Genomic DNA, 23,657 nt, shown 5'->3' on the forward strand with positions numbered 1-23,657 from the left:
GCGCTGTGCGGCCGCGCAGCTTAAAGGAAACATTGCTCTCCACCTCTCTCTCCTCCTTTAAGACACTCCTTAAAACCTGCCTCTTTGACCAAACTGTTGGTCGCTTGTCCTAATATCTCCTTATGTGGCTCGGTCTCCCCCCCCCCCTCCGCCTCCCCCCCACCCCCCCCTGTCTCCCCCCCCTCTCCGTCTACCCCCCTCTCCGTCTACCCCCCTCTCCGTCTACCCCCCTCTCCGTCTACCCCCCTCTCCGTCTACCCGCCTCTCCGTCTACCCGCCTCTCCGTCTACCCCCCTCTCCGTCTCCCCCTCTCCCCCAAATTGTGTTTGATAATCGCTCCTGTGAAGCGCCTTGGGATGTTTTACCATGTTAAAGGCGCTATTAAAGAAAAGAAAGACTTGCATTTCTGTAGCGCCTTTCACAACCACCGGATGTCCAAAAGCGCTTTACGGCCAATGAAGTACTTTTGGAGTGTAGTCACTGTTGTAATGTAGGAATGCACGTCGTTGTCATATCACTCTGACCAATCACTAATTGAGAATAGCATTTCCCAATGAAAGCACTTGATACAAGTGTGAGAAGTACTGACTGATTTTGGAAGCAGTTTGAGGTTTTTGCTTTGGTTAATATTTTGATTTTGCATTCAATCCCCAGGCTGAAATAGAAGATCTTCGGCAGCAGCTGACCGTAAAAGATATCGAAATCGAAAGATTACAGACCCAGCTTTCTTCCAGAGCTTCTGTACAGAGTGACGGGTCTGACAGAGGTAGGAATGGCCCACACTGACCAACCTGAGCTGTAACCAAAAAAAAAGACAGAATGCTGGAGAATACTCAGCCGGTCAGGCAGCATCGGCGGAGAGAGAGAAACAGAGTTAACGTTTCAGATTATAGAATCGTAGAATCATAGACTGGTACAGCACACAAAGAGGCCATTCGGCCCATCGAGTCTGTGCCAGCTCTTCGGTAGAGCTTTCCAATTAGTCCCACTCCCCCGCTCTTTCCCCATAGCCCTGTAAACTTTCTTCCTTCAAGAGGTGATCTCATTGAAGCGTATAAAATTCTTACAGGGCTTGACAGGGTAGATGCTGAGCGATTGTTTCCCCTGGCTGGGGAGTCTAGAACCAGGGGTCACAGTCTCAGGATAAGGGGTCGGCCATTTAGGACTGAGATGAGGAGGAATTTCTTCACTCGGAGGTTGGTGAATATTTGGAATTCTCTACCCCAGAGGGCTGTGGAGGCTCAGTCGTTGAGTATATTCAAGACTGAGATCGATAGATTTTGGACTCTCAGGTGAATCGAGGGATTGTGGAGATCGGGCGGGAAAGTGGAGTTGAGGTGGACGATCAGCCATGATCTTATTGAATGGTGGAGCAGGCTCGAGGGGCAGTGTGGACTACTCCTGCTCCTAGTTCTTATGTTCTTGTGTTTCATCAGAGCTCTGTTTCTCTCCGTCTCCCTCTCTGGAGATGCTGCCTGACCTGCTGAGTATTTCCAGCATTTTCTGTTTTAACTATCTGATTTCCAGCATCTGCAGTATTTTGTTTTAGCTGCACAGAAGTTGTTCAAACCATTTCCATCCAGCAGTAACAGTCCATTGCACAAGGACAGCCTGGATTTTGCTGCGTAAAGCGACTTAAGATATCCGGACATTTTTCTTTTTTTTAGCACATCTGCGGGTTTTTTTTTGCCTGGAGCCCCACGCTGCGTTTTTACAGTTCATTTATCTCTCCGGTTTTCTCTCCTCCTCCTGTCCTGAAAGCGCTAACTCCTTGCCGGGCACGGGTCACTATTTGTTTTCTGGTTCAGGCGGCCATTATTCGCGGGTGGTTTTTGACGGTGAGCGTTGGCAGCTCGTTCAACCACAAGTCGGGGGGGAGGGTGAGGGGGGGCAGGGGTCACAACAAGGACCACTTCACAGTTATCAAGGGGGGAAAGGGCGGCAAACACCGGACGGTTTATTTTTTTTCTTCGCACTCCCTAACCCAAGCCAAGGATACCGAGATGAGCTGTTGCCTCCCTGTTGTTGTTGCCTACCTGGTTTTATTGGCTCATTTTGTTAGCGCCTCACAGTAAAAAAAAAGACTTGAGTTGGTATAGCGCCACCTCAGAACATCCCAAAGCGCTTTACAGCCAATGAAGTATGTGTGTAAGGGAATGGCAATTTGCGCACAGCAAGCTCCCACAAACAGCAAAGTGATAATGACCAGATAATCTGTTTTAGTGAGGTTGGTTAAGGGATAAATGTTGGCCCCAGGACACCGGGGAGAACTCCCCCTGCTCTTCTTCGAAAAATAGTGGTCGTTTTCTTTACATCCACTTGAGAGAGTAGACGAGGCCTCGGCTTAACGTCTCATCGATAAGACGGCACCTCTGACAGGGCAGCACTCCCTCGGCGCTGCACTGGAAGGTGTCAGCCTGGATTTTGTGCTGAAGTCTCACGGAGTGGGGACGTGAACCCATGACCTTCTGATTTGGAGGCAAGAGTGCAGCCCACTGAGCCACGGCTGACATATGGTAAGATGTCAAAAGAAGGAAGTGACATTTTGTCCCCTTTAATATGCGCTCATGTCAATTCGGGTTCCCAAGGTGAAAGCTCAGAGTCTAATCCGTTCTTGTCACCGATCAGACAATGTCTCAAATCGTTAAAATAAAAGTCCAAACCCATTCGTTTTTGTAAAGTCTGTAGGTATTATGGCGAATTAATACACAGACTACAAGAGTAACTTTAACAGGACTTTACTATTCGAAGGTCAGGGCGAATCTGCCCAATAAATCCTGACACAGCACTTATATACCGGTGTGGCCACCGTCGGTATTACAGTATACAGCAGCCAAGATAAAGTAGTGCCACACCTAAAATAGTTCTCTTAAAGGTGGAACAGTTATATACACTACAGTTTTATTCTGGTTTTCTTTCCTTTTCTTCCTTCCTGAAGCCAGCAATGACTCTGGCCACAGTTCTACAGGTGTCCCCAGGTACATTGACCAGTTATCGTTCTCCGTGAGGTGGCCCAGACATTGACTGCCTAGTACATGGAATCACCAAATAGTGATCGGGAATGGGTCCTTGAGTGATTTATCTTCCCCCATCCCTATTCTAGGGGACACTGAGCCCAGCTCTAGCATTCCAACCCTTGTATAGTAACATGGTACAAACAAGGTATCGAACTTTCCAAACTCATTGAACCGTTGGCAACCCATCCCCTCCAGTTTTTCCATCCGACTTGCTTATTATCCGCACCTACTGTATTCCCCCTGAATAATAAAAGAAAGAAGTTGTATTTATATAGCAGTATGCTCAAGATATCGCAATTGCTCGTTACATCCAATAAACAAAGTGGAAAACTTCGGCGGGTAAATGAGGAAGCCCAATTAACACACAGCATGATCCCACAAAACAGCAAATGAAATGAATTACTGGTTAACCTGTTTTGATGGTGTTGGGAGAGAGAGAGAGAGAGAGAGAAAGAGATGATGGTCAGAGGCACTGGAAGAGCTCTCCCTCTCGTCTGTGAATAGTTGACAGCTGAACAGGTAGACAACCTCTGACCAACGTAGCACTCCCTCACTGGTCAGTGCACAAGTCCTGGGAGTGGGGCTGGAGCCCACAACTCTCGGAGTCGGAGTAAGAGCCTGGCTGATACTCCCGAAGCTTCCCGAGCAACGGTGCTCACAGTTTTTTGCTAATGCATTGGGAGCGCTCGTGTGCCCGGGCAACTTGCCACATTTCTTTGGCCAACTTCTGCATTTTTCAGACGTAAACTGAGCAGCTTACAGGCCCTGACCTCCCGAGTAATGTTCCGCATGAAGTCCGTTATGTCAACAATCTTCACAAATGGCAGCAAAATTTAATAACTGTCTGAAGTCTCTTGTCTTTCGGAAACTTTTTTCACTGCGTGCCAGGGCTCGTGCTGCAGGAGTGTGTGTAAAACTCTGCGGGAAGCCAGATGTTCATTTAGTACAAGTAAAGTGTACAAACAATGATTGCATTCAGTTGTGCGAATCATTGTATTTAACGCGGCCTCTTGCGTCGGTGTAGGATTGTGCTAGCGCACACCACGGGTGTAGCCAAGTTGCCGAATTCTGAACCGTGTTATTACATTAGGAACACAGGAGTTGCGAGACGGAATAAAGACCCAGGTTCATCTAGTTCGCCATCTCCCCCCCTGGGAGTCACAGGGTGCGACGATAATGGAGTCGTTGACCAATCACAGCCATCAGTCTCGATCAATGAGTCTACAACAGACCCAGACACGAGGCGAGGAAAACCCCCAGTGTTGGAGAGCTTTGAAAAGAAAGACAGACTTGTATTTCTCCAGCGCCTTTCACGACCACCGGACGTCTCAAAGCGCTTTACAGCCAATGAAGTACGTTTGAAGTAACAACAGAAAATGCTGGAAAAACTCAGCAGGCCAGGCAACATCCGTGGAGAGAGAAACAGAGTCAGCGTTTCGGGTCGAAACCCTTAGGGTTGCCGGGCCTGCTGAGTTTTTCCAGCGTTTTCTGTTGTTATCTCGGATTTCCAGCATCCGCAGTATTTTGCTATCGTCGAAGTACTTTTGAAGTGTAGTCACTGTTGTAATGTGGGAAATGCGGCAGCCAATTTGCGCACAGCAAGCTCCCACAAACAGCAATGTGATAATGACCAGATCATCTGTTTTTGTGATGTTGGGTGAGGGATAAATATTGCCCCAGGACACCGGGGAGAACGCCCCTGCTCTTCTTCAAAATAGTGCCATGGGCTCTTTTACATCCACCTGAGAGAGCAGATAGGGCCTCAGTTTAAAGCCTCATCCAAAAGATGGCACTTCCGACAGTGTAGCACTCCCTCAGCACTGCACTGGGAGTGTCAGCCTAGCTTTATGTTCTCAAGTCCCTGGAGTGGGATTTGAACCCACGACCTTCTGACTCAGAGGCGGGGTGCTGCCCACTGAGCCACAGCTGACTTTGAGAACAACTGTGGCCACGAGTCCCAGACCATGGAACACATCACATCAACCTGCCCACTAAGATCTGTTGCAGGAGACACCTCAGGAGGCCATCGAATGAATCGCCAAACTAGACATCCCATTATAAGCTTTTCCCATCATACCAAACAACAACGACCTAGGTTCAAATCCAGCCTTGACTAATGGGGTTAGAAGTAAGGAGTCAGAACTGAGTTTGGGCCGGTCGTAGGCACAGACTTGTGGTCCAGACCTGCCCCTAATCCATCACTAATCAAGCAATCACAAGCAGACAAGCCAAAGGAGGATTAAAGCGAGAAAATAGTAAAACGCCACTTGGGGTGAATTTCTGATGTCCAAAATCACCTGTTCCTCCCAAGCACGCTATACTCACCACACGTCACGTCTACCTAATTTACATTTGAATGAACTAGCTGTCTCCCTAGGGCGCCCGGTGCACTGATTGACCACTCGCTCAACTGAAATATTGTTTCCCTGAGATTAGTTTTGAATTTAGCACACGTCAAGCGTAGGCCGTGTCCGCTGGTTCTGTTGCTCCGAACAAGGCGAAGCAGCTCGACATTATCGAGTCCCTTTATCATCCTAAAAAACAGCTACCATATTAAATATTCAAACCGTCTAATCCATTTGGTCGACTCTACCCAGTTCAGTTGGCCCAAACCAGCCTGTAATACATTCGGTAAACTTGTCCTGAAATCAATCTTTTTCTTGCTCCATCTGACCGCTGGAGCTCAATAGCGAAGGGAGGTGAAAGGTCGCAACAAGCAGGCTCTGTGGCCATTGAAATAAATGTTTACCAGATGCAGCCAACCTTTCTTCATTCTTTTCGTTTTATTAAACCCTCTTGGCACTGCCTCGGACACAGTAACGCTTTAACTATCGCTGGACTGTAGGTCCCTTTGCATGAACAATATAAATCATGCTGTCAGGTCAGATAGAGAAAGGTGGGGCGGACTCGGCCAGACTCTACTCCCTCATTAGATGGGAATGTGACTTTTAAAAAATTTAGTATCCTTGTGGATTTAAATGCCAGAGGAAAAATTGATATTCCATGAATTTTCTTTTAACCTTTCGAATCTTTTGCCAGCATAAATAATGGGCACTCTTACCGATTTAAAAAAACAAACTTGTAAATAGGGGGAAAAACCCACGAAAGGGCATTTAAACTAGGGATGTGTAAATAAATCTGACCATTCTGTTTTACCGTGCAGCCATTCTACTCATTGTTTGCAAATGCGTATTTTACCGCTCTGCCTCCTGGTCCTGCAGCCGCCACACAAAGATCGTTGACATGCAGCTAAAGGCCGCCACGTGGACGGTGTCAGGGGCGCTCAAGTCCACTCCAACTGAGTGGCACCCAGTGCTGTCCCACATCGCCCCCCGCCTGCCATTCGCCGCGACGCCGCCGTGCCCCGTGAGATGGAAAAAGTCATGAGCAACATCGACTTTCCCATATACGAAGACTCGAAAAACCCACCACGAAAACGCTTAAAATGGCGCCAGCCATTCTGGGAAACAGCAGTCAATACTCAGGCAGCTGGTATCGACCCACTGTACAGATGGACGGAATCGTGGGACGCACGCAACATAAAGAGCCAATAGCTCATCACTGACCCAACAGCAGAGGTCCCTGGCTCCGACCTCCCTCGCAGACGGTGGATGGTGCTCAACCCAATCCGCACAGGGCACGGACGATGCGGCCGCCTGCTCCACCAGTGGAAGATGAGGGATGACCCGAAGAGCGAATGTGGCCTCGAGTCCCAGACCGTGGAACACATCACATCAACCTGCCCACTGAGATCTGTCGCGGGAGGCACCTCATTTCTCCACTCAGCATCTCAGGAGGCCATCGAATGGAGAGCCAAACTCGACATCCCATTGTAGGCTTTTCCCCGGCATACGAAACAACAACGGCCTAGGTTCAAATCCGGCCTTGACTGATGGGGTTAGAAGTAATGAGTCAGAACTTAATTTGGGCAGGTTGTAGGCACAGGCTTGTGGTCCAGACCTGCCCCTAATTCATCATTAATTAGCAATCGCAAACAGACAAGCCAAAGGAGGATTAAAGCAAGAAAATGGTAAAACACTGTATGAGGTGCGTTTCTGAAGTTGAACTAAAGCAGCTTGTTGAGGTTCAGCGGAGGGAGCTTCCCTCTGTGGCTGGCTGTGTTGTATCTGACCTCGGAGGGCTTGATGCTGCCACTGAGTAGCTGGAATGGGGACTGCTGCATTCCCTAACATTGCGAGCCATCACCTGGGTGAGCGCCATCTAATCTACAAAAGGTCCAAGATTCTAATTTGGTGAACAGTTATTGTAACCAAGGTTATGTCTCCCAGTTCAGATGGTCAGTAAAAGATGCCATGAAAGTGTTTGAAGAAGGACGGAGGGGGTTCACTCCAAGGTGGAAACATTCGGTTGGCTAGCACCACCCGTTCGCACCTCCAGGTGGCGCTAACGACTCACCGCCCGTGCGTGGTTATTTTAGCGCCGCCTGCGAAATTCAACTGGCGGTGTGCGGTGGCGCTAAACACTACCGCTGCGATCTCCTGCGCCCGGAGATCGTGATGTCACCCAAGCACTCATAAAAATATAGAAAAATAGGAGCAGGAGTGGGCCATTCGGCCCTTCGAGCCTGCTCCGCCATTCAATATGATCATGGCTGATCCTCTATCTCGATACCATATTCCCGCTCTCTCCCCATACCCCTTGATGCCTTTTGTGTCTAGCATCGCCCCGGTAGCACCCTGGACCAGAAATTGATTCTCGCCCCCTGCCTCAGCACCTGCCACTGGGAACGACAGGTAGAGGGGGACGGTTTGCAGTCAGCTGGGTGCTGGGGGAGCGCTATTTAAAGGCGTGCGCTTCCTGCTTTTTCCACAGCCACAACCAGAGCCTCCAATGCCTGGTCGCTGAAGCGGCGATCTCTCTCCCTGGGCCTCTGAGCAGCCATGAGATTCCTGGTTGAAGAATCGCACCTCCTTGCAGGCTCAGGTCACAAGCAGCAATGATCAGGGTGAGGCTGTGCAGCATGATTGACCCTCCCCTTTAAGAACTGGAAGGCGCCAGTCTGAGTACTTGTAATTGACAGCGCCTGAGCTTGAGTAGCGCTCTGAGGTTGTGCCCCGTTCCCCGACGTTAGCGCCCGAAGAGAAGTGTGCAGCGCTTGATTTAGCGCTCCAATCACCTCCAGGGGCACTGGAGACGAATTTTGTGCTAGAGTTTGCAGCCGTCTGATGTTAACGCCCCAAAATGGTCGATACCGAATTTTTTCCCCTTCTTGGCCAACGTTCCTCCCAACCAGAACTCTCAAAAGCTGGTCTTTCATCAGTTACTGATTGTGGGATCCTGCTGTGCCCCAACTCACCTACACGACAACACTTCAAAGATATTCATTGGCTATGAAACACTTTGGGGTGTTTGAGAGATGCGATGAGGCACCATGTAACTGCAAAAGTCATTCTTTTTATTCAACGTCATAAGGCTTGCCTCTTAAAGGGATTGGGTACGTCTGAGCTATTTGCCTATCCTTGAAGTCTGCTACAGTCCTGCAAACCGTAAAGGAATTGTTTCATTAATTGAGCAATGTTTGAGAATTATGGTTTCGTCTTAACTGGTGGTTTCAGGTCTTTCCTGCAGCCCTTTGAATTTCAGCCAGATTTCCCACTTTCGGGAGGCAATGCAGTCACGGTAACAGCTTAGAATAGCCCAGGCTGCTCGGAACATGGGAATGGGAGGAGGCCATTCAGCCCCTCGAGCCCGTTCCGCCATTCAGTCGCAGCATGGCTGATCTGTATCTTGCCTCTATTTAACAGCCTTGGTTCCGTATCTCTTAATAGCCTTTCCAACCATAAATCGATCGATCAGTTTTGAAATGGTCAAATTGACCCGCAGCCTCAACAGCTATATAGAGAAGAGAGTTCTACAAAAATATTTCCCCCAAATTTGCGAAGCTGCACGTTTCTGCTGAACTAAAGCCTCGTTAATCATTCTTTTTTTTTAGAAAAACATCTGGCTTGCTCACCAAACCAGTGGAGCAGATTAACAAAGTTCCTCTGTGGGTAAAGCAACTTCCGTTTAATTTTTTTTATATAAAAGAGACCGAATAGTCGGGAAGAAAAGATTTATTAGCTCCCAGCGCACAGAGCTGCATTTTAGCACACAGTCGGCTCCATTTAAACCAGCACTCTCTGAAGGCATTGCAAGCAAGCAACACACACCCGTCAGCCAAATGACCTCAACCCCGAGAGCGTTACGGAGAAACTTCGTTTCACTCCTCTTTAATTAAAGGTCTTATCGCAGGGGAACAGGAGGAGGCCATTCAGCCCCTCGAGCCTGTCCCGCCATTCAATTAGGATCATGGCTGATCTGTGTCTTAACTCCATCTGTCCGCCTTGGTTCCAGAATCTTTAATACCCTTGCCTAACAGAAATCTCAGTTTTGACATTTTCTATTGCGCCCCCCAGCCTCAATAGCTTTTTTTTGGGGGGGGGGGAAGAGTTCCAGATTTCCACCACCCTTTGTGTGAAGAAGTGCTTCCTGACATCACCCCTGAACGGCCTGGCTCTAATTTTAAGGTTATGCCCCCTTGTTCTGGACTCCCCCGCCCCCCCCCCCCCCCCACCGGAGGAAATAGTTTCTCTCTCCCTCTCTACCCGATCAAATCCTTTAATCATCTTAAACACAATTAGATCACCCCTTAATCTTCTACACTCGAGGGAATACAAGCCCAGTCCGTGCAACCTGTCCTCGTAATTTAACCCTTTCTGGTATCATTCTGGTGAATCTGGGCTGCTCCCCCTCCAAGACCAATATAACCTTCCTGAGGTGCGGGGCCCAGAACGGAACACAGTCGCTCCAGATGGGATCTGACCAGAGCTTTATATCGCTGTAGCATAACTTCCCCCCCTTTATAGTCCAGCCTCCTTTGAGATAAAGGCCAACATGCCGTTAGATTTTTCAATTATATTTTGTACCTGCCCGCTAGCTTTTAGTGATTTCTAACATGGTGATCTACGCAGCCCAGTGTTGGCCCGGGTTTGAAATCTCTTCGATCTATGCAGTTTCAGGAAGAGCTTTAATTCCCGATATCATTTTGCAAAAGCTTGGAGATGCAAACAAACCACCGCTGTGAAAGATCAAAGTGGGGCAGTGGGGTGCCGGCCTCCCATCCTCCACCCTCCGTAAACGTAAACTTTAATCCAAAACTCGGCTGCCCCGTGTCCTAACTCACACCCAGTCCCGTTCACCCATCACCCCCTGTGCTCATTGCCCGTGTCCTAACTCACACCCAGTCCCGTTCACCCATCACCCCCGGTGCTCACTGCCCCGTGTCCTAACTCACACCCAGTCCCGTTCACCCATCGCCCCCTGTGCTCACTGCCCCGTGTCCTAACTCACACCAAGTCCCGTTCACCCATCACCCCTGTGCTCACTGCCCCGTGTCCTAACTCGCACCCAGTCCCGTTCACCTATCACCCCCTGTGCTCACTGCCCCGTGTCCTAACTCACACCCAGTCCCGTTCACCCATCACCCCGGTGCTCACTGCCCCGTGTCCTAACTCACACCCAGTCCCGTTCACCCATCGCCCCCTGTGCTCACTGCCCCGTGTCCTAACTCACACCCAGTCCCGTTCACCCATCACCCCCTGTGCTCACTGCCCCGTGTCCTAACTCACACCGAGTCCCGTTCACCCATCACCCCCTGTGCTCACTGCCCCAGGTCCTAACTCACACCCAGTCCCATTCACCCATCACCCCCTGTGCTCACTGCCCCGTGTCCTAACTCACACCAAGTCCTGTTCGCCCATCACCCCTGTGCTCGCTGACCCGTGTCCTAACTCACACCAAGTCCTGTTCGCCCATCACCCCTGTGCTCGCTGACCTACATTGGTTCCCAGTTGAGCAAGGGAATTCCAGAGCTTGGGGCCCAGGCAGCTGAAGGCACAGCCGCCAATGGTGGAGCGATTAAAATCGGGGATGGGTAATAGGCCAGAATTGGAGGAGCGCAGAGATCACGGAGGGGACTTGGAGAAGGCTACAGAGATGGAGAGGGGGCGAGGCCATGGAGGGATTTGAAAAGAGGGATGAGAATTTTAAATCGATGTGTTGCCGGACCGGGAGCCAGTGTAGGTCAGCGAGTACAGTGGGTGATGGGAGAACGGGACTTGTGTAAAACATAAGAAACCGTGAAACGAGAAAAGCCCATCGAGTTCATTCCCTCCATTTCATCAAGTACAGTGGGACAGTCATGGATTCCAGCTAACCCAATCTAAAATTCCAAAATTAGGCTTTCAGATACATTCTCTGACACAGCATTTCCCTTTGAACTGATGCTCATTTACTTTGATATCCCAATACTTAGGAACAGGAGGAGGCCATTCGGCCCCTCGAGCCCAGTCCGCCATTCAATGAGATCATGGCTGATCTGTACCTCAACTCCATTTACCCGCCTTGGTTCCATATCCCTTGATACCCTTACCCAACATAATCTTCTTGCCCATCTGCTGACAGGTACAGTTCTGGTCACCACATTACAGGAAGGATGTGATTACACCAGAGAGGGTACAGCGGAGATTTACGAGGATGTTGCCAGAACTGGGGAATTTTAGCTATGAGGAAAGATTGGATCGGCTGGGGTTGTTTTCTTTGGAACAGAGGAGGCTGAGGGGAGACTTGATTGAGGTGTATAAAATTATGAGGGGCCTCGATAGAGTGGATAGGAAGGACCTATTTCCCTCAGCAGAGAGGTCAATAACCAGGGGGCATAGATTTAAAGTAATTGGTAGAAGGATTAGAGGGGAGTTGAGGAGAACTTTTTTCACCCAGAGGGTGGTGGGGGTCTGGAACTCACTGCCTGAAAGGGTGGTAGAGGCAGAAACCCTCATCACATTTAAAAAGTACTTGGATATGCGCTTGAAGTGCCGTAACCTACAGGGCTACGGACAGAGAGCTGGACAGTGGGATTAGGCTGGAGAGCTCTTATTGGGCCGGCACGGACACGATGGGCCGAATGGCCTCCTTCTGTGCCATAAATTTCTATGATGAGGATAGCTTAAGACCGGCAGGAAGAATACAAAACCTTAAATAAGAAGTGCAAAGTTTAAAGTGTTTTAGAAATTCTTCTTGTTGGTAAGGAATTGGCAAAGTTAATCGCGAAATGACAGATCCCGTTATTGAGTGGAACAATTCTGAAACAAAATGAAGCAATTCCTTTCACGGTGCTTTGGGGTGATTCTGGGACCAGGAGCTGCCACTGAAGAGCAGGACTCGCGGGGAGTGCCTTTTGGCGGGGGGGGAATGGCGGGCTGCGTGCCGCATTTTTCCCGCGGGACGCTCTCCGCGAGGGCCATCTCGCCGCCGGCAGCGCCGGGCCACGGAATCACCCGGGTTAATTTTTCCCTTGTTGTGGTTTCAACTTTTAATCTTTGCTTTTTGCCCATTCTGATCCTCTCCTCCTTACACTGTTCACCTGTGGCATCATAGAGGACATGTATAGGAGAAAGCTCAAAGACAAACGTAAGCTCTCACCTTCTCCTTTGCAGGGAGGGGGGTGCGGGTTGGGGAAGTAGGGTGGGGAGGGAGGGAGGGTGGGGTGGTGGTGTGGGTGTTTGGGTGAGAGATGGGGGTGTTGGGTTGGGGGTGGTGTTGTGGGGTGGGGTGGTGGATGTTTGGGTGAGAGATGGGGGTGTTGGGTTGGAGGTGGGGGTGGGGTGATGTTGGGGTTGGGGCGGTGTGGGTGTTGGGTTGGGCATGGGGAGGGGGTGGGGTGGTGTTGGGGGGTGTGGGTGTTTGGGTGAGGGATGGGGTGGTGTGGGGTGGGGGGTTGGGGGTATTTGGGTGAGAGATGGCGGTGTTGGGTGGAGAGGTGGGGGTGGGTGTTGGGTTGGGCATGGGGAGTTGGGGTGGGGGTGGGGATGGAGGGTGGGGTGGTGTTAGGGGGTGTGGGTGTTTGGGTGAGGGATGGGGGTGGTGGTGTGGGGTGGGGGTGTTTGGGTGAGAGATGGCGGTGTTGGGTGGAGAGGTGGGGGTGGGTGTTGGGTTGGGCATGGGGAGTTAGGGTGGGGTGGGGAGGGAGGGTGGGGTGGTGTTAGGGGGTGTGGGTGTTTGGGTGAGGGATAGGGGTGGTGGTGTGGGGTGGGGGGTGGGGGTGTTTGGGTGAGAGATGGGGGTGTTGGGTGGGGAGGTGGGGGTGGGTGTTGGGTTGGGCATGGGGAGTTAGGGTGGGGAGATGAGGGTGGGATGGCGGGGTGGAGGTGGGGAGAGAGATGATGTCGGGGTCGGGAGGTGGGGGGTGAGGAGATGTCCGCTCCGGCAGTGGCGAATGCACACTGATATTTTATTGTAATTGTCATCGGCCTGAAACTGCTTTGCAATTTTGCTGCTAATGGGTTGAGTTTCACAAGCAAACAAGACAGTGGAATATCATCATCATCATGGCCACTGGTTAGAACTAAAAATGGAGCTAATCGCAGAATAGAATCTGCAAAACAGAGGGAGAAACTCCCCTAAACCCATACAACAGAACATAAGGTGTCTTATTCCAGGAATACAGTAGAGCAGTGGTTATGTTACAGATGCTGCGACTAATAATCCTGAGAACATGAGCACAAATCCCACTGTGTGTGGTTTGAGAATTTGAATTAGGACTAAAAATATCTGGAAATAGAAAGCTGGCCTCAGTAAAAGTGACCGTGAACCTGTCGTATAAATCCAGCTGGTTGGCTGATGTCCTTTCGGGGAAGGAAAGCTGCCGTCCTGACCCGGTCGGGGCCTCTGCTTGACTCTCGGCTGCTCTCTGACGTGGCCGAGCAGGCCAGCCAGCTGTATCAAACCCGCTATCAAACCCTGCTACACCATCACCACCTTCTCGAGGGGACGGGCAATAGATGCCAGCCTTGCCAGCGACGCCCACATTCCAAGAATGGATGCAAACATGACCTATAGAAACCCGCGGGGGTCTAATGATAAGCAATGTTCCCGCTAAGCCGCGCGGCCGCATGGGGGCCACTGGCTTTACCGTGGAAATAACCACCCATGCATGAAAAATTGAATCAACCAGTTAAAGGGCCCACGTACCCCCCCCCAAAAAAATTCTACGGGGCAACATCGATTATAAGTGCACAGAATGGCGTGCGATCTCCTAAACAGGAGTAAAAGTCTCCAAATCCCCCATCGTAAAAAAAAACAGAATTTGGCCGATCCGGGCAGCTTGAATCATTGGCTCCTGAATAAACCTTATTTTTAAAGCAGGCATGGATTTTATCCTCAGTATAAAACTGAGGCTCAAGGGACAGAGAGCGAGAGCTTGAGGTTAAAAATAATTCACCGAGCTGGGATGAGTACGAAAATAAGACCAGTTTTGCAATCCAAATCTACCACCATAAACTCTGTGGCAGGTAAATCCTTCTCGGTTTCCTTTCCCTCCTGCTCCCTCATCTGGTGCCTCGCTCAGTGGCTGTTGAAACTCTGCGCTGCCGTAGCGCTTTAAAGTTCACTGCACGCTTGTGATGCAGACCCTTGGAGTTTATAGAATCATAGAATTTATGGTACAGGAGGAGTCCAGCCTCATCCCACTTTCCAGCTCTTGGCCCGTAGCCCTGTAGGTTACGGCACTTCAAGTGCGTATCCAAGTACTTTTTAAATGTGATGAGAGTTTCTGCCTCGACCACCCTTTCAGGCAGTGAGTTCCAGACCCCCACCACCCTCTGGGTGAAAAAAGTTCTCCTCAACTCCCCTCTAATCCTTCTACCAATTACTTTAAATCTCTGCCCCCTGGTTATTGACCTCTCTGCTAAGGGAAATAGGTCCTTCCTATCCACTCTATCTGGGCCCCTCATAATTTTATACACTTCAATTAAATCTCCCCTCAGCCTCCCCTGTTCCAAAGAAAACAACCCCAGCCTATCCAATCTTTCCTCATAGCTAAGGGGCCAGTAATTCCTGTCCCAACGCGTGAGTACGGTCAGGGTACTCACGCGTCTGGCCGGAGGAAATGCCGGTTTTCAGCATGCACAGCGCATGCGGGGAAAACCGGCATTTCCTGTCCTCTGAACGAAGGGGTTCAGAGGCAGAACGCGCGCGACTGCACAGGCAGCGCGTGCACAGTAAAATTCCTTTTTTTTTCAAAGTTGCGCGTGTGTAAAGGCCTCCGGTCTTTATGTGTGGAAAAACAAGACGTAAGTATTTAGTTTTTCAGGTAAGTGGGCTTTTAGTACGATGTAGAAATTTTTTTTCCACAGGTTTGTTATTTTTAAAGAATTTACAGGATGTTAAGTTTAGTTTTAGACCCTATTTTTTAAAAATTTATTTTTTTCAAAAAATTGATTAATTGATTAAAACATTTTTAAAAACTTATTTATAGTTATTATAATCAGTGGGATGTTTTTTAAAATTTTATTTAAAGTTAAAGTAATGTTTTGGCAGCCCATACTTTTCATGAGTTTGACAGCTCTTACTGTCAAACTCATGAATGAGTTTCCCCTCCCCTGATTGGCTGCACAGTGCTCACCTGATCCCAGCCGGCACATCGCACTAACTACGCCGCTGGATCAGGTAAGCACAGCGCGCCGACATCTGAACCGGGCCTGTGACAGGAAATGCAAGCAGGCCCGGGCTTCAGATGTCGGTGCACAGGGTGAGTGCAGATCGGGGGCTTGCACGCGCGGCAAGCCCCCGATCCTAATTTCAAGGGCCAAGATTTCCCCAGCCCAGACAACATCCTCGTAAATTTCCTCTGCACCCTCTCTAGTGCGATCACATCCTTCCTGTAATGTGGTGACCAGAACTGCACGCAGTACTCTAGCTGCGGCCTAACTAGTGTTTTATACAGTTCAAGGCATAACCCCCCTGCTCTTATATTCTGTGCCTCAAATATATTATAATATATTTGTATTAAATCTAATTATAGGACATACTTAGCACCAATCCATCTATTCCAGCTCCTACCAGAATCTGTTTGGTTTGCTTGTTGAACTTAAGCCAGTAGCAGAATATCGTCTGTTGGGCATTGTCTGTTGAGACTGGCTGTCGCCTTGCATTTTCGTACTAAAATGATGCCTTTCACCTGCCCATTTCACTTCTGTACTCTCATCAGTTTAATCCTTCATCAGAACTGCATGGATCACGACAATGTGTGTGCTGCTTCACTGCCCCATTAACTAGCGCTGGTTCTAACCCGCTAATAAAACCGTGTAACCGTGCATTCGTTAATTGTGCAGTGGCGTTACGTGTTTCGCGAGCAATTTAAATGCAAGACCTCGCTTTCGATTCTGTGATTTACAGGTTCTCATTGATGTAAATTCAAGTAACGATTGTTTTAAATTTGCTTTAACAAAAGTAGCTTACCTTTGGGGTTAAAAAAATCAGCGAGTGCAGGCGAGCAGTGTCCAAACCGATGGACTGATTATTTAACTGAATCTGTTGCAGACCAAGAGGTGCAAAGGCTAAAGGTCGGATTGGATTCCTTGTTGGTTGCCAATGAAGAAAAGGTACAGAATAATGTCCACGAATATTCTCCCATTCCTTCTCCCTTTCCCACCCTTCCTTCCCATTGGTGCGAAAAAACTGCTTCCTGCTTTCACGCCGAGCTCTAATTTTAAGATTGCGCCGCCTTATGTAAGTGTCAGCCGTGGCTCAGTGGGCAGCACCCTCACCCCTGAGTAAAAGGTTGTGGGTTTAAGTCCCGCTCCAGAAACTTGAGCACAAAAATCTAGGCTGACACTCCCAGTGCAGTACTGAGGGAGTGCTGCACTGTCAGAGGGGCAGTACTGAGGGAGTGCTGCACTGTCAGAGGGGCAGTACTGAGGGAGTGCTGCACTGTCGGTGGGGCGATACTGAGGGAGTGCTGCACTGTCAGAGGGGCAGTACTGAGGGAGTGCTGCACTGTCAGAGGGGCAGTACTGAGGGAGTGCTGCACTGTCGGTGGGGCGATACTGAGGGAGTGCTGCACTGTCAGAGGGGCAGTACTGAGGGAGTGCTGCACTGTCAGAGGGGCAGTACTGAGGGAGTGCTGCACTGTCGGAGGGGCGGTACTGAGGGAGTGCTGCACTGTCGGAGGGGCAGTACTGAGGGACTGCTGCACTGTCGGAGGGGCAGTACTGAGGGAGCGCCGCACTGTCAGAGGGGCAGTACTGAGGGAGTGCTGCACTGTCGGTGGGGCGATACTGAGGGAGTGCTGCACTGTCGGAGGGGCAGTACTGAGGGAGTGCTGCACTGTCGGAGGGGCGGTACTGAGGGAGTGCTGCACTGTCGGAGGGGCAGTACTGAGGGAGTGCTGCACTGTCGGAGGGGCGGTACTGAGGGACTGCTGCACTGTCGGAGGGGCAGTACTGAGGGAGCGCCGCACTGTCAGAGGGGCAGTACTGAGGGAGTGCTGCACTGTCGGTGGGGCGATACTGAGGGAGTGCTGCACTGTCGGAGGGGCAGTACTGAGGGAGTGCTGCACTGTCGGAGGGGCGGTACTGAGGGAGTGCTGCACTGTCGGAGGGGCAGTACTGAGGGAGTGCTGCACTGTCGGAGGGGCGGTACTGAGGGAGTGCTGCACTGTCGGAGGGGCAGTACTGAGGGAGTGCTGCACTGTCGGAGGGGCAGTACTGAGGGAGTGCTGCACTGTCGGAGGGGCGGTACTGAGGGAGTGCTGCACTGTTGGAGGGGCGGTACTGAGGGAGTGCTGCACTGTCGGAGGGCAGTACTGAGGGACTGCTGCACTGTCGGAGGGGCAGTACTGAGGGAGCGCCGCACTGTCGGAGGGGCAGTACTGGGGGAGTGCTGCACTGTCGGTGGGGCAGCACTGAGGGAGCGCCGCACTGTCGGAGGGGCAGTACGGAGGGAGCGCTGCACTGTCAGAGGGGCGGTACTGAGGGAGCGCTGCACTGTCGGAGGGGCAGTACTGAGTAAGCGCTGCACTGTCGGAGGGGTGGTACGGAGGGAGCGCTGCACTGTCGGAGGGGCAGTACTGAGGGAGCGCTCCGCTGCACTGTCGGAGGGGCGATACTGAGGGAGTGCTGCATTGTCGGAGGGGGCAGTACTGAGGGAGCGCTGCATTGTCGGAGGGGCAGTACTGAGGGGAGTGCTGCACTGCCGGAGGGGGCAGTACTGAGGGAGCACTGCACTGTCGGAGGGGCAGTACTGAAGGAGCACTGCACTGTCGGAGGGGCAGTACTGAGGGAGCGCTGCACTGTCGGAGGGGCAGTACTGAGGGAGCGCCGCACTGTCGGAGGGGCAGTACTGAGGGAGCGCTGCACTGTCGGAGGGGGCAGTACTGAGGGAGCGCTGCACTGTCGGAGGGGGCAGTACTGAGGGAGCGCCGCACTGCCGGAGGGGCAGTACTGAGGGAGTGCTGTACTGTCAGAGGTGCCGTCTTTCAGATGAGACATTAAACCGAGGCCCCGTCTGCCCTCTCAGGTGGATGCAAAAGATTCCAACAGTGACCACACTTCAAAAAGTGCTTCATTGGCAGTAAAGCACTATGGGACGTCCTGAGGTTGTGAAACGCGCTGTATAAACGCAAGACTTTCTTTCGTTCCGGAGTTTCAAAGATGGTTTTATTCAATGACAGGACCATCGGATAGAAGAGCTGAGTCGACTGCTGACCCAGTGCAAAATGATGAAGCAGCTGAGGTTGATGACTCAAGGTAGGGAACATGCATCAAGTTTCTTTCTCTCGATCAGACTCATTTCTATTTCCCAGTAGTTATATACATGGATTCTGAAGCTGGGATCAGTGGAACGGGTCTCGAGAAGTCTGTGTTCTCTAATTATTCCTGCTCCATTCTCTTCTCGTTGATTTACTCGCTCTTTATTCCTGTTGCGGTATATACTGCTTTTATGTTTTTTTAAATTACTTTCTGCGTTGATGCAGCTTTGGTTAAATGACATCGTATTTCAGACGTTAGGACGGAGGGTGTGTGTCGGTATTTGTAAAGGATCCACAGAAGCAATGTTCCCTCTAAGCTGCGTGGCCGTGCAGCTCTCTAATGTTAAATCTCACACATGCGCAAAATTGTGTATAGGCTGCACAGCCCTTAAAGGGGCCACGCACCCAAAACAAATGGGGGAACATTGCTCGAGAGTGTGTCAGTATTTACAGGGGGACCTCGGGAGTGTGTCAGTATTTACAGGGGGTCCCCGGGAGTGTGTCAGTATTTACAGGGGGTCCCTGGGAGTGTGTCAGTATTTACAGGGGATCCCCAGGAGTGTCTCAGTATTCACAGGGGGTCCCCAGGAGTGTGTCAGTATTTACAGGGGGTCCCCGGGAATGTGTCAGTATTTACAGGGGGTCCCTGGGAGTGTGTCAGTATTTACAGGAGGTCCCCGGGAGTGTGTCAGTATTTACAGGGAGTCCCCGGGAGTGTGTCAGTATTTACAGGGGTCCCCGGGAGTGTGTCATTATTTACAGGGGGTCCCCGGGAGTGTGTCAGTATTTACAGGGGGTCCCTGGGAGTGTGTCAGTATTTACAGGGGATCCCCAGGAGTGTCTCAGTATTCACAGGGGGTCCCCAGGAGTGTGTCAGTATTTACAGGGGGTCCCCGGGAGTGTGTCAGTATTTACAGGGGTCCCCAGGAGTGTGTCATTATTTACAGGGGGTCCCCGGGAGTGTGTCAGTATTTACAGGGGGTCCCCGGGAGTGTGTCAGTATTTACAGGGAGTCCCCGGGAGTGTGTCAGTATTCACAGGGGGTCCCCGGGAGTGTGTCAGTATTTACAGGGGGTCCCCGGGAGTGTGTCAGTATTTACAGGGGGTCCCCGGGAGTGTGTCAGTATTTACAGGGGGTCCCTGGGAGTGTGTCAGTATTTACAGGGGATCCCCAGGAGTGTCTCAGTATTCACAGGGGGTCCCCAGGAGTGTGTCAGTATTTACAGGGGGTCCCCGGGAATGTGTCAGTATTTACAGGGGGTCCCTGGGAGTGTGTCAGTATTTACAGGAGGTCCCCGGGAGTGTGTCAGTATTTACAGGGAGTCCCCGGGAGTGTGTCAGTATTTACAGGGGTCCCCGGGAGTGTGTCATTATTTACAGGGGGTCCCCGGGAGTGTGTCAGTATTTACAGGGGGTCCCTGGGAGTGTGTCAGTATTTACAGGGGATCCCCAGGAGTGTCTCAGTATTCACAGGGGGTCCCCAGGAGTGTGTCAGTATTTACAGGGGGTCCCCGGGAGTGTGTCAGTATTTACAGGGGTCCCCAGGAGTGTGTCATTATTTACAGGGGGTCCCCGGGAGTGTGTCAGTATTTACAGGGGGTCCCCGGGAGTGTGTCAGTATTTACAGGGAGTCCCCGGGAGTGTGTCAGTATTCACAGGGGGTCCCCGGGAGTGTGTCAGTATTTACAGGGGGTCCCCGGGAGTGTGTCAGTATTTACAGGGGGTCCGCGGGAGTGTGTCAGTATTTACAGGGGGTCCGCGGGAGTGTGTCAGTATTCACAGGGGGTCCCCGGGAGCGTGTCAGTATTTACAGGGGGTCCCCGGGAGTGTGTCAGTATTTACAGGGGGTCCCCGGGAGTGTGTCAGTATTTACAGGGGGTCCCCGGGAGTGTGTCAGTATTTACAGGGGGTCCGCGGGAGTGTGTCAGTATTTACAGGGGGTCCCCGGGAGTGTGTCAGTATTTACAGGGGGGAAATGGAAGTAAACATGATCATGAAACTTCCGGATTGTTGTAAAAAACCGAACTGCTTCACTAATGTCCTTTAGGGAAGGAAATCTTCCGTCCTTACCCAGTCTGGGCCTCTATGTGACTCCAGTCCCCACACCAATGTGGTTGACTCTTAACTGCCCTCTGAAGAGGCCTAGCAAACTGTATCAAAACCTCTCCAAAGAACAACACTGCTGGAGCACCTTCACCACACGGTCTGCAGCGGTTCAAGAAGACGACCCACCACCACCTTCTCGAGGTGAACGAGGGATGGGTAATAAATGAGCCCACACCCCGAGAATGAATAAAGAACAAAGTGCGAGCCCGTGATGAGTAAAGTGAGCCCGTCTAACCTCAAAACGTTTGTACAGATAGTCAAGTCGGCCATACCTTAACACAACTGAAGAAACGTGTATCAAACCACCTAACAACATTGTGTTTCAGGGTCTTCTGAAGGAATACTAATGGGCAGCAGTGAAGAAGAGTTAAGCATCTGTTCAATGAGTGCAACCCCCACTAAAATGGCTCAGGCCGAAGTAATGAGACCAGAGGTAATGATTAAAAAATTGCCTTTCAAAGTATGCCAATGTTTTTAAATATGTAAATATATCTGTCGAAATGAATGAACTTACACTTTTGTCGTTCATAACCCCACTCGTTTGGAATCCTTTCTTGTGTTTCAATACAGGTCTCACCCGATGTCCCCTCATCCCCGGTGGGAGCTCGCCTGACACCCGTCGAGTTTGAAATAAGGTAAAAAAACAAAACTCGACTGTGGAAGAGTAGTTGAGGCAGAGGCCACTGAATCTCTTCGGGGAAGAGTGAATGAGTATTGGCAGCAGAGCAAAAGGGAGCAAGCAGGGGCCGTGGGAAGATTTTTTGCATTGCTCCAGCAGAAAACCAACGCAGACACGATGGGCCGAATGGCCGCCTCCTTCTGTGCTGAACACCGTAATGGTTCCATTAAACCTGCTGAATTAGGAACAGTCATGTTGGATAGTTGATTTGGTTGTATGTTAATGTGGTTTGAAATGCTCTGTTCGATAAATGGGATCAGGTCTACCTTTGAATACAGAACTGGTAACTAAGGCCACAGTAGAGCCAAATCAGCGATGCAACATGACAACAACAACTTGCATTTATATAGTGCCTTTAATGTAGTAAAACGTCCCAAGGCGCTGCACAGGAGCGATTATCGGACAAAATTTGACACCGAGCCACATAAGGAGATATTAGGGGCAGGTGACCAAAAGCTTGGTCAAAGAGGGAGGTTTCAAGGAGCGTCTTAAAGGAGGAGAGAGAGGCGGAGCGGAGGGAATTCCAGAGCTTATGGCCTCAGCAGCTGAAGGCACGGCCGCCAATGGCAGGACGATGAAAATAGGTGATGTGCAAGGGGCCAGAATTGGAGGAGCGCAGAGATCTCGGAGGGTTGTGGGACTGGAGGAGGTTACAGACAGTTGAGAAATATTCCTGGAACCAGGACTAGTGCCTGTTGCTGTGTCAGGGTGCCCCTTCCCCCACTGCCCCCTCCTCCTATCTAAAGCCCGGTTGTTTTGCATTTTGCTTTGGTCAGTACACAGTGAGGCAGTCTTGATTTCAGCCTCCGTAAATCAGAATGATGAGCGTGCCTTCTCTGTATTTTAGAAATGCGCAAGTTCATCCTGAAGGGAACCTTTCTCCGGATGATGAAATCACGGTACACCGGCATTGGTGAGTAGAGTGGGGAGTAGAATTGTGACTAACTGATCACCTGGTGGCATTGCTCATAGATGGTGTGAGGTCTGAGTTATAAGAACATATAAGAAATAGGAGCAGGATTCGGCCCCTCGAGCCTGCTCCGTCCGCCATTCCATAAGATCATGGCTGATCTTCTACCTCATCTCCACTTTCCTGCACTATCCCCAGATCTCTTGATTCCCTTAATATTCAAAAATGTATCTCTCATGGCCTTGAATATACTCAATGACTGAGCCTCCACAGCCCTCTGGGGCAGAGAATTCCAAAGATTCACCACCCTCTGAGTGAAGAAATTTCTCCTCACCTCAGTCCTAAATGGCCGACCCCTTATTCTGAGACACACCCTGCCCCACTCGCACACCCCACCCCCACCCACATACCCCCACTCACACACCCCACCCCCACTCACACACCCCACACACCCCACCCCCACAGACCCTGCCCCACTCACACACCCCACCCCCACAGACCCTGCCCCACTCACACACCCCACCCCCACCCACACACCCCGCCCCCACAGACCCTGCCCCACTCACACACCCCACCCCCACCCACACACCCCGCCCCCACAGACCCTGCCCCACTCACACACCCCACCCCCACCCACACACCCCGCCCCCACAGACCCTGCCCCACTCACACACCCCACCCCCACCCACACCACCCCCACCCACATACCCCACCCCCACAGACCCTGCCCCCCACCCTGCCCCACTCACACACCCCACCCCCCCCACATACCCCCACTCACACACCCCACCCACACACCCCGCCCCCACAGACCCTGCCCCCCACACACCCCACCCCCACCCACATACCCCACCCCCACCCATATACCCCACCCCCACAGACCCTGCCCCCCACACACCCCACCCCCACCCATATACCCCACCCCCACAGACCCTGCCCCCCACACACCCCACCCCCACCCACATACCCCACCCCCACAGACCCTGCCCCCCACACACCCCACCCCCACCCACACCACCCCCACAGACCCTGCCCCCCACACACCCCACCCACACACCCCACCCCCACCCACACACCCTGCCCCCACAGACCCTGCCCCCCACACACCCCACCCCCACCCACTCACCCTGCCCCCACAGACCCTGCCCCCACACACCCCACCCCCACCCACATACCCCACCCCCACAGACCCTGCCCCACTCACACACCCCACCCCACCCACATACCCCACCCCCACACACCCTGCCCCACTCACACACCCCACCCCCACCCACATACCCCACCCCCACAGACCCTGCCCCACTCACACACCCCACCCCCACCCACATACCCCACCCCCACAGACCCTGCCCCCCACAC

The 23,657-nt window shown here is 51.5% G+C and overlaps 1 protein-coding gene across 10 annotated transcripts in view; it reads left to right on the forward strand.

Annotated features, from left to right (window-relative positions):
- ppfibp2b (PPFIA binding protein 2b) overlaps positions 1-23,657 on the forward strand; it is a 474,628-nt gene that overhangs the window by 361,605 nt on the left and 89,366 nt on the right. For 9 of the 10 annotated variants that reach the window (XM_086008336.1, XM_086008341.1, XM_086008340.1 and 6 more), the window contains 7 exons: positions 655-766; positions 12,453-12,485; positions 16,395-16,456; positions 18,526-18,601; positions 21,036-21,142; positions 21,280-21,344; positions 22,236-22,301. In XM_086008336.1, the coding sequence (XP_085864462.1) occupies positions 655-766; positions 12,453-12,485; positions 16,395-16,456; positions 18,526-18,601; positions 21,036-21,142; positions 21,280-21,344; positions 22,236-22,301 (521 nt within the window). The remainder of the gene's footprint in view (positions 1-654; positions 767-12,452; positions 12,486-16,394; positions 16,457-18,525; positions 18,602-21,035; positions 21,143-21,279; positions 21,345-22,235; positions 22,302-23,657) is intronic. The other variant, XM_086008339.1, reaches the window with a different exon arrangement.

Source organism: Somniosus microcephalus, chromosome 15 (assembly GCF_052327205.1).
Source record: "Somniosus microcephalus isolate GS21.2 chromosome 15, FLI_Smic_1.0, whole genome shotgun sequence".
NCBI classification, from domain to species: domain Eukaryota; kingdom Metazoa; phylum Chordata; class Chondrichthyes; order Squaliformes; family Somniosidae; genus Somniosus; species Somniosus microcephalus.